Raw genomic sequence first — 12,702 nt, forward strand, 5'->3', positions numbered from 1 at the left:
GTTTACATGACAGATTTAATACTACACTTGCAAGGAAATTACTACCAGTATTACAGACTCTGAAGCAATTTCAGAAAAACTGGCTGTTGCTAGCTTTTTATGCCATATATCTGGTGAACAACAGAGGTTTAAAAATAAATAAATAGATAAATGAACCTTTTGTGCTTGTTTTTCTCCTTGAAGTGTGGTTTTTTTTGTTTTGTTTTTTCCCCCTGTATATCGTTGTAGTGTATATACCCACTGTTGCACTGCTATTCAGCTAAATGGCATCATAATTTATTACCACTGACTGTTGTTGTTGTTCAACTTCCTATTTTGACAATTTTTAAAGTCTAATTTAAAACTACTGACATCTGTGTTTACTTTCCAGTTTAATAATACCTTATCTTCAGAGCATAGTCTGATAAGCATGTGTGTAGTACAATAATGTTATTATATTGGTATTATTTGTGGCAATAATAACGTGTACTCTGACTAAATATATTTACTTCTCTAGGTTTACAGTAGAAGTTTGAGTCACACCAGGGTAGTCTTTAGTTCTGTGTAACATAAAGCTCAGCGGTGGCTTAGCGCTACAGAAAATGGCTGCACCCTCCCAGTGGCTCTTGGGTGTTTCAGGCCTGGCAGCCTGGGAAGGGGGACTCACAGCATGTGTTACATGCAGAATTGTATAAAATGGCTGTGTATTCATACTGTGAATCCCCTAGGCACTGTGCTTTTCTCCCTAGCCCTCAGGAGCTGCTCGTGCTGTAGCTCAGGGCGAGCCCTCTGCCCGCCATCCTCATCCCCTCGCGCCTGGCCAGCTCTGCTCTCTGCACACCTGCTGGTGTGACAGCCATGCCCCTGGGGCCTCACTGGCACCCCCCAGGCTCCTTCTTTGCCCCCTGCATGGTGCCCACGCCGGGGGCTGGGGAGAGGGCCTGTGGAGGGAGCAGGGAGCAAACATGGATGAGCTTGCCAGGAAGCAAACATTCACAGCAATGGCTCCGTTTCCTTCTCTCACTTTGGTACGGAGCTCTTTTTTATCTTTCCTGTTTGGGCTTACAGACAGGAGAGTGTCACTGTCTCTCTCCTCCTTTCCAAAAAGTGCCTCTTTTCCAAATTGTGGCTGGAAATGAGTTGTGGGTTCTGTGGTTATCTCCCATTCCCAAGGATGAGGTCAATGTCCTTAGGGATGCTCACCCTGGTCACAGGAGCACTGCTTGCCTAAAGACAGTTTGGGTGGATAAAAGCAAAACCAACACCAAACCAAGTGAGAGTTTAAAACCAGAAAACCTGACTTGACTTAACAATTGGCTAGATGAGACTGGGGTTTATATTTGCCTGTCAGTTATTCCGTGTGTACATGTCTCACACATTGGTTTAGTCTCTCTGTAGATACATTGTTCAGGTGATTCATACCAGAGCTGTGAAGCTGTGATGACTATGTTTTTAAGCTATCAAATCCAATATTATAATGTCTTTCTTCTCTGAATTGAATGTAAAGGCTTCATTTTTAAGCAAGAAAATAAGGAAACCAAATAAAATATGTTAAATTGGTTTTTTTTTTGTCAAATATTTCCTCAAAAAATGTGAAGATTCATTCATTTTTCAAAACTGTACTGTAGCTTTCTCTTTCTGAAAGTGTTGACCTTTTCCTTATAAGTAATTAAATAACAATTTTATATCTTAATTCAGACCTACTTCTTCTCCTCTTTATTTCTCAGGATGAAGTGGCTCACACCCTTACAGAAAGCAGAGTATTGAAAAACACCAGACACCCTTTTTTAACAGTAAGTATTGGGAACTAGTTTTAAGTACATTAGCAGGTAATATTTAATAATTCATTATGAATGTATTTTACAAAGTTTGAATTCTTTCTCATGATGATTTGTAAACAATCAGTAGCTATCTTGTGCTTATGATATCGTTGATAAGGATATGTAATTAAGAATTAAGAAATAAAATTTCTAATAAATTTGTAAAGCTTTACTGTACTGAAAATAAATTTAATTGTAGAAATGTGTAACTGTTGTGCAATTTTTGTAGTTTTTGTCTATGAACACTTCTAAAATAAAAGTTATTAATTTCACAGAGGTGTAAGCATTTTTACCAAGAAAATTTAATTAAGAATTCAGTAAAACAATGAAACTACCTGTTTGATTTGTTCAAAATAAGAAACTCACAGAGCCTCAAAACTCAAACCTCACTACCTTTGTCTTCATATGGTTAATATATAACAGAAGGGAAAGACTGAAAAGATGAAAATTTTGAGAGTCGTGACAAATTACAATTAACTGATTTAACTTTACTGGTGACTGTCTTCTGTAGAAGTAATTCTGATTCCTCTTGTTTGAGAATATATTAAAAAATACTTCCCTTTATTTCAAAATGTAATAGACATGCTTTTTGAGACAGGGATTTTTTTTTTTTTTTTGTGTTAAAATTTCAAAGTATAGCATGGAAGCTTTCCTATTTAGGAAAACTTAACTTTTTTGGAAAGCAGAGGATTGCATTTATATTGGTGGGCCAAAATATCCTTGGAAATTCAGTAATGATGAAAGAGGTCCTGCAATGTTTCTTGAATTAGAGTGTAATGGTAAGCAGGAGTAGGGGTCCTTTTGTTGCATCAAAAAATGCAACATCTTTACTGCAGTTGTATCTTCTATTTCTGTTATTCTTCAGCAAGTTTTGTAGTGAGATATGCAGTTTAGTCACATGTAGTTTTACTACATTTAATTTCTTTTAGGCCAAGTCTTCATCTGTAGATTTTCTGTGGTATCATTGATAAGTCAACATGAATAAATCAAAATTTTTAATTAAGATCATGACATCTGTTGCAACTTTAAAATTATATGGAAATTAATATATTAATTTAGCACTTAATATCCTTAACATTCCATAATATGAAACTAGAAAGTTCTTGCTTTGGAAATGAAAGCATGCTGGATGTTAAGATGAGTTTTATAATTTCATTTGGGAGAAATGAAAAAGAATATGATAATCTCTCTCTTCATGGACACTGTGGAAGTGGACATCATAGAGTACAGTGAGTGGAAATAGCTGGTACTGTATGAAATTGTATGTTTCAGTGCCCATTTAATACTTTCTTGTAATAAGCATGATGTTTTCATATCAGTGGACATGTAGCAGAGATGAAGAAAAACTTGAAGGTTTTTGTGTTAATTCATCTCAAGCTCCAAATAAAACTCTTATTTACTCTTAAAGTTCTTACCAAAATCAGAATTTTCTACTTAAAAAGATAAAATTTTGTTACAGTTTAAGTGCAAGACATTGGGTTAATATAAGATGATAACTGGTTTGATTTTGCTGTTTTCTTTGCAAGTCCTTGAAATATTCCTTCCAGACAAAGGATCGTTTGTGTTTTGTGATGGAGTATGTTAACGGAGGAGAGGTAAGTTTAAGAAAGATGTTCTGCACTTGTAACAGTAAGGCTGTCTTTGGATTACACCTCTAAGGTTATATTTTTTCCTTGCCTTTTTGCTCTCTAGTATCATTAAAGGGCTTTTATTAAAAAAATTGAACTGTTTTGTTTAAACAAAAAAAGTTGACATTTTTATAACTTTTCTGTCAAAACTAGTTCCTCTTCTGAAAAAATTAGACTTCTGTATAGTGAGAGATAATTTAATGCTAGAGAAATAACTACATATACTTGCTAATTGTTCATTTTATTTAAGCATATTTTAACATGTTCTGGCATGAAACAGTCATAATCCAGTGTAAACAAGCAAAAATAATGTTGACAAGTGTTACTTTTGTCCTAATACGAACTATTTGCTCTCTTTGCTGTAACTATTACAAGTATCTATTGGAAAAGAGTGGAGCATTGATGTTTTTCATTGCTTCTCTCCACTTCACTTGCTGGATGCTCTGGAAATTTCAACTAAAGTGCTGAACTTCTTAGAGTGTTGTTACCTTTGAAGCCATTGCTGTCCTCCAGTGCCTTACTAAACAATGAAATATCAAAAATTATACCCAGCAAATGGAATTAGAGAACTGCAATCGAAGAAGAGGGCTTTTATCTACCTTTTAGGTGCTGTTTGCTATTCAAACTGTGTTCTTGTTACAAGATGAACTGGGGATTTTCCTTATTTTGTCAACTATATGCTTCATGATAATGTTAAAGGACTAAGTGTTTCCAGTAGGAGGTTTTTTTTAAATTAAAAAACTCTTTCTTCACTGAGGAATTGCTGTGGCGTGATACATAATGTTTTGCATTATGTTTTAGCTGTCTTCTCCTGCAATAAAACGCTTAGCTATAATACCAATGCCTGCAGCCCATTGGATCCCAACTTGTCCTTGGCCATCCTCTACCAGCCATGCCTAAATATGGTGCTATAGGATTCTCATACTGGGAGGATGGCTTGTTTAACTCAATGTATAAACCCAATTCTGCACATCACAGGTGTTGAACCAGAGACAAAAATCTCCCTCAGTAGTAAAGGGATAACAGCCTTCTCTTGGACACTCAGCTGGCTTATTTGACATCGAATTTACATCACCAATATTAAGTCAATGTTGTCTGCAATGAATTTTAAGTATTGTCCTATAGACTAGCTAATTCTTCATGGTTTTCCTCTGTGTAAGATCTTACTGCATTTCTGTAATTTCTGGGGAGACAGCTTGAAAGCTGAATTTAGATATTTGTCTTTTTTTTTTCCATCCTGTTGGAATGCAGAGCAGGGCCCACAGAGGATGTTTTCAACTCCTTTCTTATGATTGAGGATGCTCTGACTGTATTTTGGTCAATTGTAGCTCAGTCAATGCATTTCTCTGCATTGGGTGGAGCAACTTCGTGGCTACAGCTGCAAGTGTCGTGTGTCATGGGTTTGTGGGTGGCAGCCTGCTTTTGCTTTTGCAGCCTGGGGATTGCAATTGCAAGGTACTCGTGCCAGGATTGGGTTGCTTTCTTTCAGGTATGGTGCTGCTGTTTGTCAGTGTTGCTCATGTACTTTTTGATGGTTCTCTAATTCAATGAAGCTAACTCTGAAATTTTGCAACAGTGGGAAAAAATGGCCTTTTGAGAGTAGGCAGTATTGTCTGAGGATACTCTCTTGATTTGCCCACATGCTTCTCTGACTAGAGATCTGGAATAGCAAGTTGGACAAACTGTCTTTTTTAACAGGAAAATCTTTAATCTTACCAAATTTTCTTGTGAATTTCAGACTTTAGTAAGTGTCTTCCAAAAACTACAGAGGATTTCATGTTTGTAAAAATAGCCTTATTGCTAACTTGGAGTCACTGAAAGTAAGTTGCTCAAAGTTTAGCCAGCATTTTAGCTTTTATGATACACAGACCGTTTTCTTTTGCTTCTTCTATCTACTATTCTGTTTGTGTTTCAAGGAAGTTACATTTCCCTGTGTATTCTGACTGTCCAAGGTGTTGAAAATTCATCTTTTAATTATGTCCTTCCACTGGGAAATTGACTGTAGATGTACTGTGTTGCTTTAGATTCTCTCCAGTGCTGTTCTACCTTCAGTGTGTTTCTGTTTAAAATTCCTTTAGATTACATATTTATTTTTAGGCAAACTGTTGTGCCTGAATCAACTTGTTGGGAATTTTCATGGATTATGTCTTTCAGGAGCACTATTATCCAAACAGTTCTCCTTATGAAGGAGTTCTTGGAAGTTTGTATACATATTCTTGTCTCCTGCTCAGGTGAAAGCAAGAAAATGCCACTATTTAGGCTTCTGCCCTAGTACAGTAATAAAAACTGTGGTCAGCAGTAGGAATCTTTGCTTCCTCTTTCTATAGCTAGAAAAGAAAACAGTCAAGGAAGGGGGCACAGAACTTCATACTGGAAGAGGAGGAGTAGTTGTGTTAAATGACTGTAAGCAAGAATTTAGATCCACAATGAAGTTAATATCCCTCTACAGTAGTAACAATTTATCTTTGCCTTACCTTGCCTATTTAACTTCAAGCTGGTTGGGCTTAGTTAATAAGAGAACATGTTGCAATGAAAATGTAACTGCATCAGGTTAACTGGTCTATGTGTGTGGTCTTTTATAGTGTACAAAGCATTACAGTAAAGAATTGTCCTTCAGATTCCATTAAAAAAAAACCCCAGCATATTATGTACTTGAATATACTAAAGAAAATCATTAGAGGTTATTTTTTTCCAACAGATTATTCAGATGGAAATATTGAATATGTTTTACTTATACTGAGAATGTTTTTCCTGCTGCTGAATGCACAATCTTAAAATAATTGCTGTGGGCCAAAAGCTTAATTTTGTCTTCATTTAGTTCTGCTTTTAGACTCCATGGGTGAAATGTTTACCAGTGTCTATTGATAAAAAAACTACGTTGCAGTGTATAGCTAGAAGGATTAGTCTGCCACTATAATTACATTTCAATACCTTTGTTGTACTGAAGGAATTACATTAAAGTAGCATTAAGAAATTGAAATTAGATTTTAAGAAAACAAATATTCATCTGGCTTAGCTGAATTGACCAAATGACTCTTTATTTTTGGGGAATACATTTGGAGTGTATGTTTCCCATTTTTTATTTCCAGTATTTTACTTTAAAGACTGAAAATGTTTTAGGAATTAAATCTATTGTATACCTTGCCCTGCAGAGTACACTGATTCAGCTGGCTAATAAGTTGATTAACTTCCTCACTCTCCATTTAAGGATAATTCCTAAATTCCAGATTTTGTACTTTGTAACAAATTTAATTGGTAATTATATGTATAATAAAATTAGACCCTAAAATTTGTTCAGATGGTTCTCTACATAAGAATTCTGAATCTCTGTTCATCTTGACATTTTTGTTGCACAGCTCTTTCTTCAATTCATTAGGCAGGAGAGAACTAAATGGCTTGTTGTAATTGAACAAGTGCTATTACCGTCTAGAAAAAAAAAGAAAAAGAGGATTTACAACCTACTTCACAAAAAATAAGTAAACAAGAGAATGTTTCTTAGCCTTAAATTATGATAGTCCATGATAATGGTGCTATATTTCTTTGGGTATAGAATGTGCCAAGAAGTAGTACAAAGTCTGAAACAATAAATAAATAATTTGAAATTTCAAGGTTGCTACTGCAAGTGCTTTGCAAAATCAACAAATATAAAATGCAGAGCTGAGCAAGCCCAGTACACAACACCAAGAGCCAGACATTCAACTTACAACAAGCTAAGTAGGTCAGTAGTGTGTGTACAACTTTAATGTATCAATTGATACAAGGTTGTGTCTTTTATATATTTGGCATGCTTGGATTTGCAGCTGAATATACTTCTGTGTTTGATCTTTGTTTAAATTTTTCCATTAAATTTTTTTATTAGGAAAAACCCCATGACAGCATTGTTGTTCAGTTTTTAAAGGCATACCAGGAAATTTGTAGCTCCAGTCGTCACTGTAACAATAGCACCCTCGTGTATGCCATCAAAAATGTTATGTGCAAAATGGCTTTCTTTGTGCCAAAGCTATTTCTATTGCAATTCCAGTGATTTTACAGCACATATTTAATAACTGTAAGTCAATAAATAGTGAAAATGTTGGAAACCCTTTTTTAATTTTCCATCACATTTCTTCTTTTCCTTCTTTGACTTAATAAATATAATCTTCCTGTTCTGACAATTGTAAATAGAACACAGTGGCAGAATTATTCTGAAATAGTGAACCAACTAATTAATTAGCTGAAAATTATGCTGTAATCCTCCTGTATAATTTTATTATATTTTAGAATATTATAATTTTAGAATCTTCTTAATATCTTTAGCATATATCTGAGTGTATGAATATGCTTTTAATGTGCATTTTAAATCAAAATGTACATTCTTCATTCAAAACTAGCAAGTGTGGTTTGGTGACAGCTCTGTTAGGTGCTATAATAATGTGAAGAAGAGTGACTGTGGTGTCACATATACATTAAAATAAGCTGACTCAGAAGCTCACAGTTTCTTCGACAAACACAACTGCTGTTAGTTGTTTCTAGCTGGTCATTTTACTTTGAAGTTGGTGTTTTTAATTAATATCAATAATCTTGTTGGAAATAAACACTAAAGAAAGTAAATTTTTTTGTATGTTAATTTGTCAGGCTATCAACTTTTAGATTCAGATTTGGAGCACTTTAAATGGAAACTAAAACAAAAATGTTGGTGACAAGTATCCTGAAGTTTTAAATTTTCTAAGGCTGCTGTTCAGCTACTGGATTAGTCTCTTTCAAACAGAAAATTGCAGTCCTTTGGAATTGCAGTCCTTTGGAATAGATATGAACTCTAGGGCTAACTGGAAGTTACAAATTTTCAGAGTGTACTGACCCATATTTTTAATTACTTTTAATCCATCAAAACATAAAAACACTCTTAAAAGTGAGTAGCACTAGCTTATTTATGAGACCACGAAATAGATATAAAGGCATCAATTATGTAAATTTTGTATTTTGCTTTATGTGAATGAAATTCTACTTTGCAGTATTTGTTTCCTATTTTAATACTACAGAAATATGTGGAAAGTACCACACAAACTGGGAGATGTACTTGTTCTTTTCCCAGTTTGGTAATGCATGAGGCATTTCATGAAGTCAGACTTGGTTGCTTAGTGTGTATGGGTTTTGTGATTGCACTGACCACTGGGCAGCCATCAGTACAGAGAGCAAATCACTACAGAGGGGGCTCCTGTCCCACCAGAATTGGTGCCTAAACAGGTGAGCAACAGGAGCAACAGACAAACCTGCAAAATAAAGATCCTCCTTGTCATGCAGGTTTGCCTTTTTTATACAGGGTGTCTTGAGCACTGGAAGAGTAGTTGAAAGGGGAATCCAGATACAATGAACAAAATTTTAAATATTTTCTTGAAATCATAGTGCTGTTTCTGTATTCTGTGCAATCTTTGCTTATACAGATATATGCTGCCAAAAGGCTCAGTTTACTGAGAATTTTGTTTAGGCTAAGACAAAAGTGATACACCTATTATGAATTACAATTCTCAGGAAAGAAGTTGACTTCTAGTTCATAGCAGTGACTTTTTAATTATGTTTTGAAAAGTCACAGAATTATCAAGGTTTGAAGCAACCTTGAAGATTATTTAGTCCAACCATCAACCAAGCACCACCATAATCACCCCTAAACCCTATCCCCAGGTGCCACATCCAGAAGCCCACCCACTGAAAATAGCTGCAGTAATTCCTACACTGTTCTATGCCTTGTGTAGATTTTCTAAAGGCATAAAGTAGGATATAATAAAGACAGATCAAGCACATCATTGGCTTTTGTTTTATTGATTAGCTTTTGGGTAAATTTTAACCTACCTTGTCATTTCACAGTTCCCATCTACTTGAAACTTTAAACATTGAAAAAAGAAAAGCCAAGCCTGCATGCATAGCTGTTGCGGATTTCACTGTCCGTGTTTAATTTATAAATTACAACATTTTTTATTTCTGTTTTGTTGATTGTTAGCTCCTGTGGTGAAGCCAAAAACATTGTAACATGGCCGATCTGGTCTTAAGGAGAATACAGAAATATACTCACTAATCTTTGCTTGAGGAATTACCCAAACTTGCTTTAAACAGTAATTAATACTCACCACTTTAGAAAACATTTGAATTGAATAGCTAAAATGTGCTTTTCTAGATGTTGTTCCAGGTTCTGAGGCTGATGTTTTATCCATTAAGATACTGACAACCTTACAGAGATTTATCTTACACTTTTTCATTGCAGCTGAAATTACTGGCAATACATGACTGTTATTTTTTGCTGAAAGACTTTGAAGTGCCTGCAAAGTGCTGTTACTTCAAAAGTATTAAAGAGGAGACAAAACACCCAAACCAATGTTTACATTGTAGCAAAGAAATACTCTAAATACGCAGATTTGTTTTTATAAGCCCTAATCATTGTTGATTTGCTTTTTCTAGTGACTACTACTGCTAGCAGTATGAATGTATTGCTTGTAAAATGCCAGTTCCCCGCTCAGTCCACGTCTATTGAAGAACTAGACCTTTTTCAGTTCAAAGAAAAGTTACTAAAAGACTGTAAAAAATGAGGCAGAACCAAAATCTGTACATTTTACTGATATTTCTCGGTGGCTTAAAGCAAAAATCTGAGGAAGTAGCAGAGGGAGAAGTACAAAATGATGCTGTTGCGTACTTTTTTTTTTTTCCTCTGGTAACTGAAGGTTAAATGAGTAGCAAGCAGAATGCCTTAAACAAGATTGGTATATTGATTAAAACGCTGATTTAACAGCTCGCTTTCTCCCTTTGGAAACCTGGAAAAGATAAGCCAGCTGCTGTCTAAGAGTGCTGAGTGTCCACTGAGAGTACACTATCTATCATCACAATATGGTGATGAGAGGTGTTTTATGTTTGTGTTAATTTCCCCCACTAAATCAGTAATTATTACAATCCTGTCCCTGCTGTTTACCCTGCAGCTGTTTTTCCATTTGTCGAGAGAGCGGGTGTTCTCAGAGGACCGCACACGCTTCTATGGTGCAGAAATTGTCTCTGCCCTGGACTATCTGCATTCTGGGAAGATTGTGTATCGTGATCTCAAGGTAAAAAAAAGAAAGGAAAAAAAGTAATCAAATTTTTGTTTTTGCAGAGACTATGGGGAAAAACACAAAGTAATTATAAAGTCGCACTGTTCAGAGTTCATGGGGAAAAAAAAAAATCTGTGTTCAGTTTTAAGTTCTGTGTGTGCTGGAGGAAGTTGTTTGATATAGTAATCTCTAGATGGGTACATTCCCTGACTTTAATTTGAATATAAAATGAAACAGGATACCATAGTAGCAACACTTGAAGGAGATTTAAACTTCTGATCCTCATCCTCCCACCCCCTGTCCTGTTACTCATAACTTAACTTAGATTTCAGTACAAATCTCAAATAAAATTCTCAATCCCTTGTTGTCCCCAAACAAGGGAGGTAGTGAATTGGGACAATGTGACTGCATTATTTTTATCTCAGCAGCCAGGTGTTTCTGTTTGCATTGGGAGCATTTAAAAGAATTCAGAATACTTCAACAGAAAAAGAATTTATTTCAGCATTGATTTAAAAATTATTTTGTCTTTTGTATCTCGGGAAAGATTCCTGTTATTGGAATGTAGTTTGTTTTAGATTTGCCAGCGTATACAGTTGCCAGGTACTCTGTTACACACTATGACCATGTTCTATGGAAAAATAACCTCTGTTTTTAACAGGAACATTTTCTAACTTGTGTAAGAGAAACCTCTAAAGTCCATGATGAGACCGTTTTTTTTTCTGTGTCAAGCCTTTAATTTCATGTACAGGAAATTGTGCTTTTCTGTTGTACATGCACAGGAGTGGAATTCATTCATGCAATCAGAAACCCAGGAGAAGGAGGCAATGGTAGGCAAGTTCTGCTCAGGGAGGCAAATAGAAAAAAAAATACTGGGCTACCTGTTTTTAGCAAAATCTGTTGTAATAATGTGAAATGCTGTGAAATCCTGGGAAAATATAGAATTGTCTGGTCAAGGAAACACACTTAGACTCAACAGGAAATCTATACTTTTGATTGTATTTCAGGCTTTATGCAGAATTACAATGACAGGGCTATGATTTTTCTATATTGGTATTTTCACTACATGCCTTATAATTAATAAAAAACCAAACCATTTTCTGTTGAGAAAAGTTGTTCAGAATGTTTTCCTTGATTCCTATCTGTATTTTGAGTACAGCTAATTGAAACCTTTTGGGAAAGTGATATTAGCCATTATTCTGAATGCTTTCACATTTCAAAGCAAGGATCATATATTTAAAAAGCAATGCAAAGCATACAGAGGTATAAATTCACAATTTAAGAAGTGTCCTTTGCAAGTAGACAAGAAGGAATCTACGTCAGGGTTTTTTTTATCAGTAGCTGCCATGTCCCAAATCCTGTCTATTATTTAAAAGGTTCTGGAAGTTGGAGGTATTTTAAGGATTTATGGATACAGGCTGTTTCATGACAGTACGGAAAGTAAAAGGTATCTTGATCAGTGGCTGTCATGTTAGACCAAAGGAAACCTCTGAAGCCATTGACCTGAAATTTACTATTTTAAACTGCATTTAAATATTAACTAATTATGTAATTTTTGTGGCAGTAAAGACTGTTAAATGTTGTAATATAGTAGATGCTGTATTTTTTTTTTTTAATTACAAAATAATTACATTCTGTTGCAAGGAATAACTCTGTTGTTTTTTTTTTTTACAAAATTGATGTAATGCATCAATCTGTCCTGTTAAGAAATACTAAGGGAATATTTTTCTCCCCAACACACAGTTAGAAAATCTAATGTTGGATAAAGATGGACACATTAAAATTACAGATTTTGGACTTTGCAAAGAAGGAATCACAGACGCAGCAACTATGAAAACATTCTGTGGTACTCCAGAATACCTGGCACCTGAGGTATGATTTAGAATATTTTCTTATAATGCTGTATAAAATGTTTCTTTTCAATTTAATTTTAGACTGACAGTCTGCCCAATTAATACTCTATAGCTGTTATCCAGAATGGAATGTGCTGCTATTCTTTGTGGTGATTGTATATATATATTAATGCTCTGCTTCTTAGTGTTTAAAAAGGCCTCTAACGTGCATTTTCCTTCTTATGTTTGCCTTCCTCTGTTAAAGTTTTTATCTTCCAATGATTTCTTCAAAAATAATCTTCCATCTGTCTGGCACTTGGAACATATGATCCTGGTTAACTGAGCTGTATAACTAGCATTTATATAGCCTTAGTGGAGGCGAGGGGGAATAGGAAGG

General features: G+C 35.0%; 1 protein-coding gene across 1 annotated transcript in view; it reads left to right on the forward strand.

Annotated features, from left to right (window-relative positions):
• The window catches only part of AKT3 (AKT serine/threonine kinase 3), a 150,191-nt gene that overhangs the window by 101,049 nt on the left and 36,440 nt on the right, over positions 1-12,702 (forward strand). Inside the window, exons 7-10 of the mRNA XM_053937280.1 lie at positions 1,707-1,772; positions 3,326-3,394; positions 10,369-10,491; positions 12,217-12,345. Of these exons, the coding sequence (XP_053793255.1) occupies positions 1,707-1,772; positions 3,326-3,394; positions 10,369-10,491; positions 12,217-12,345 (387 nt within the window). The remainder of the gene's footprint in view (positions 1-1,706; positions 1,773-3,325; positions 3,395-10,368; positions 10,492-12,216; positions 12,346-12,702) is intronic.

The sequence above is a fragment of the Vidua chalybeata genome, chromosome 3, assembly GCF_026979565.1.
Source record: "Vidua chalybeata isolate OUT-0048 chromosome 3, bVidCha1 merged haplotype, whole genome shotgun sequence".
Classification (NCBI taxonomy): Eukaryota; Metazoa; Chordata; class Aves; order Passeriformes; family Viduidae; genus Vidua; species Vidua chalybeata.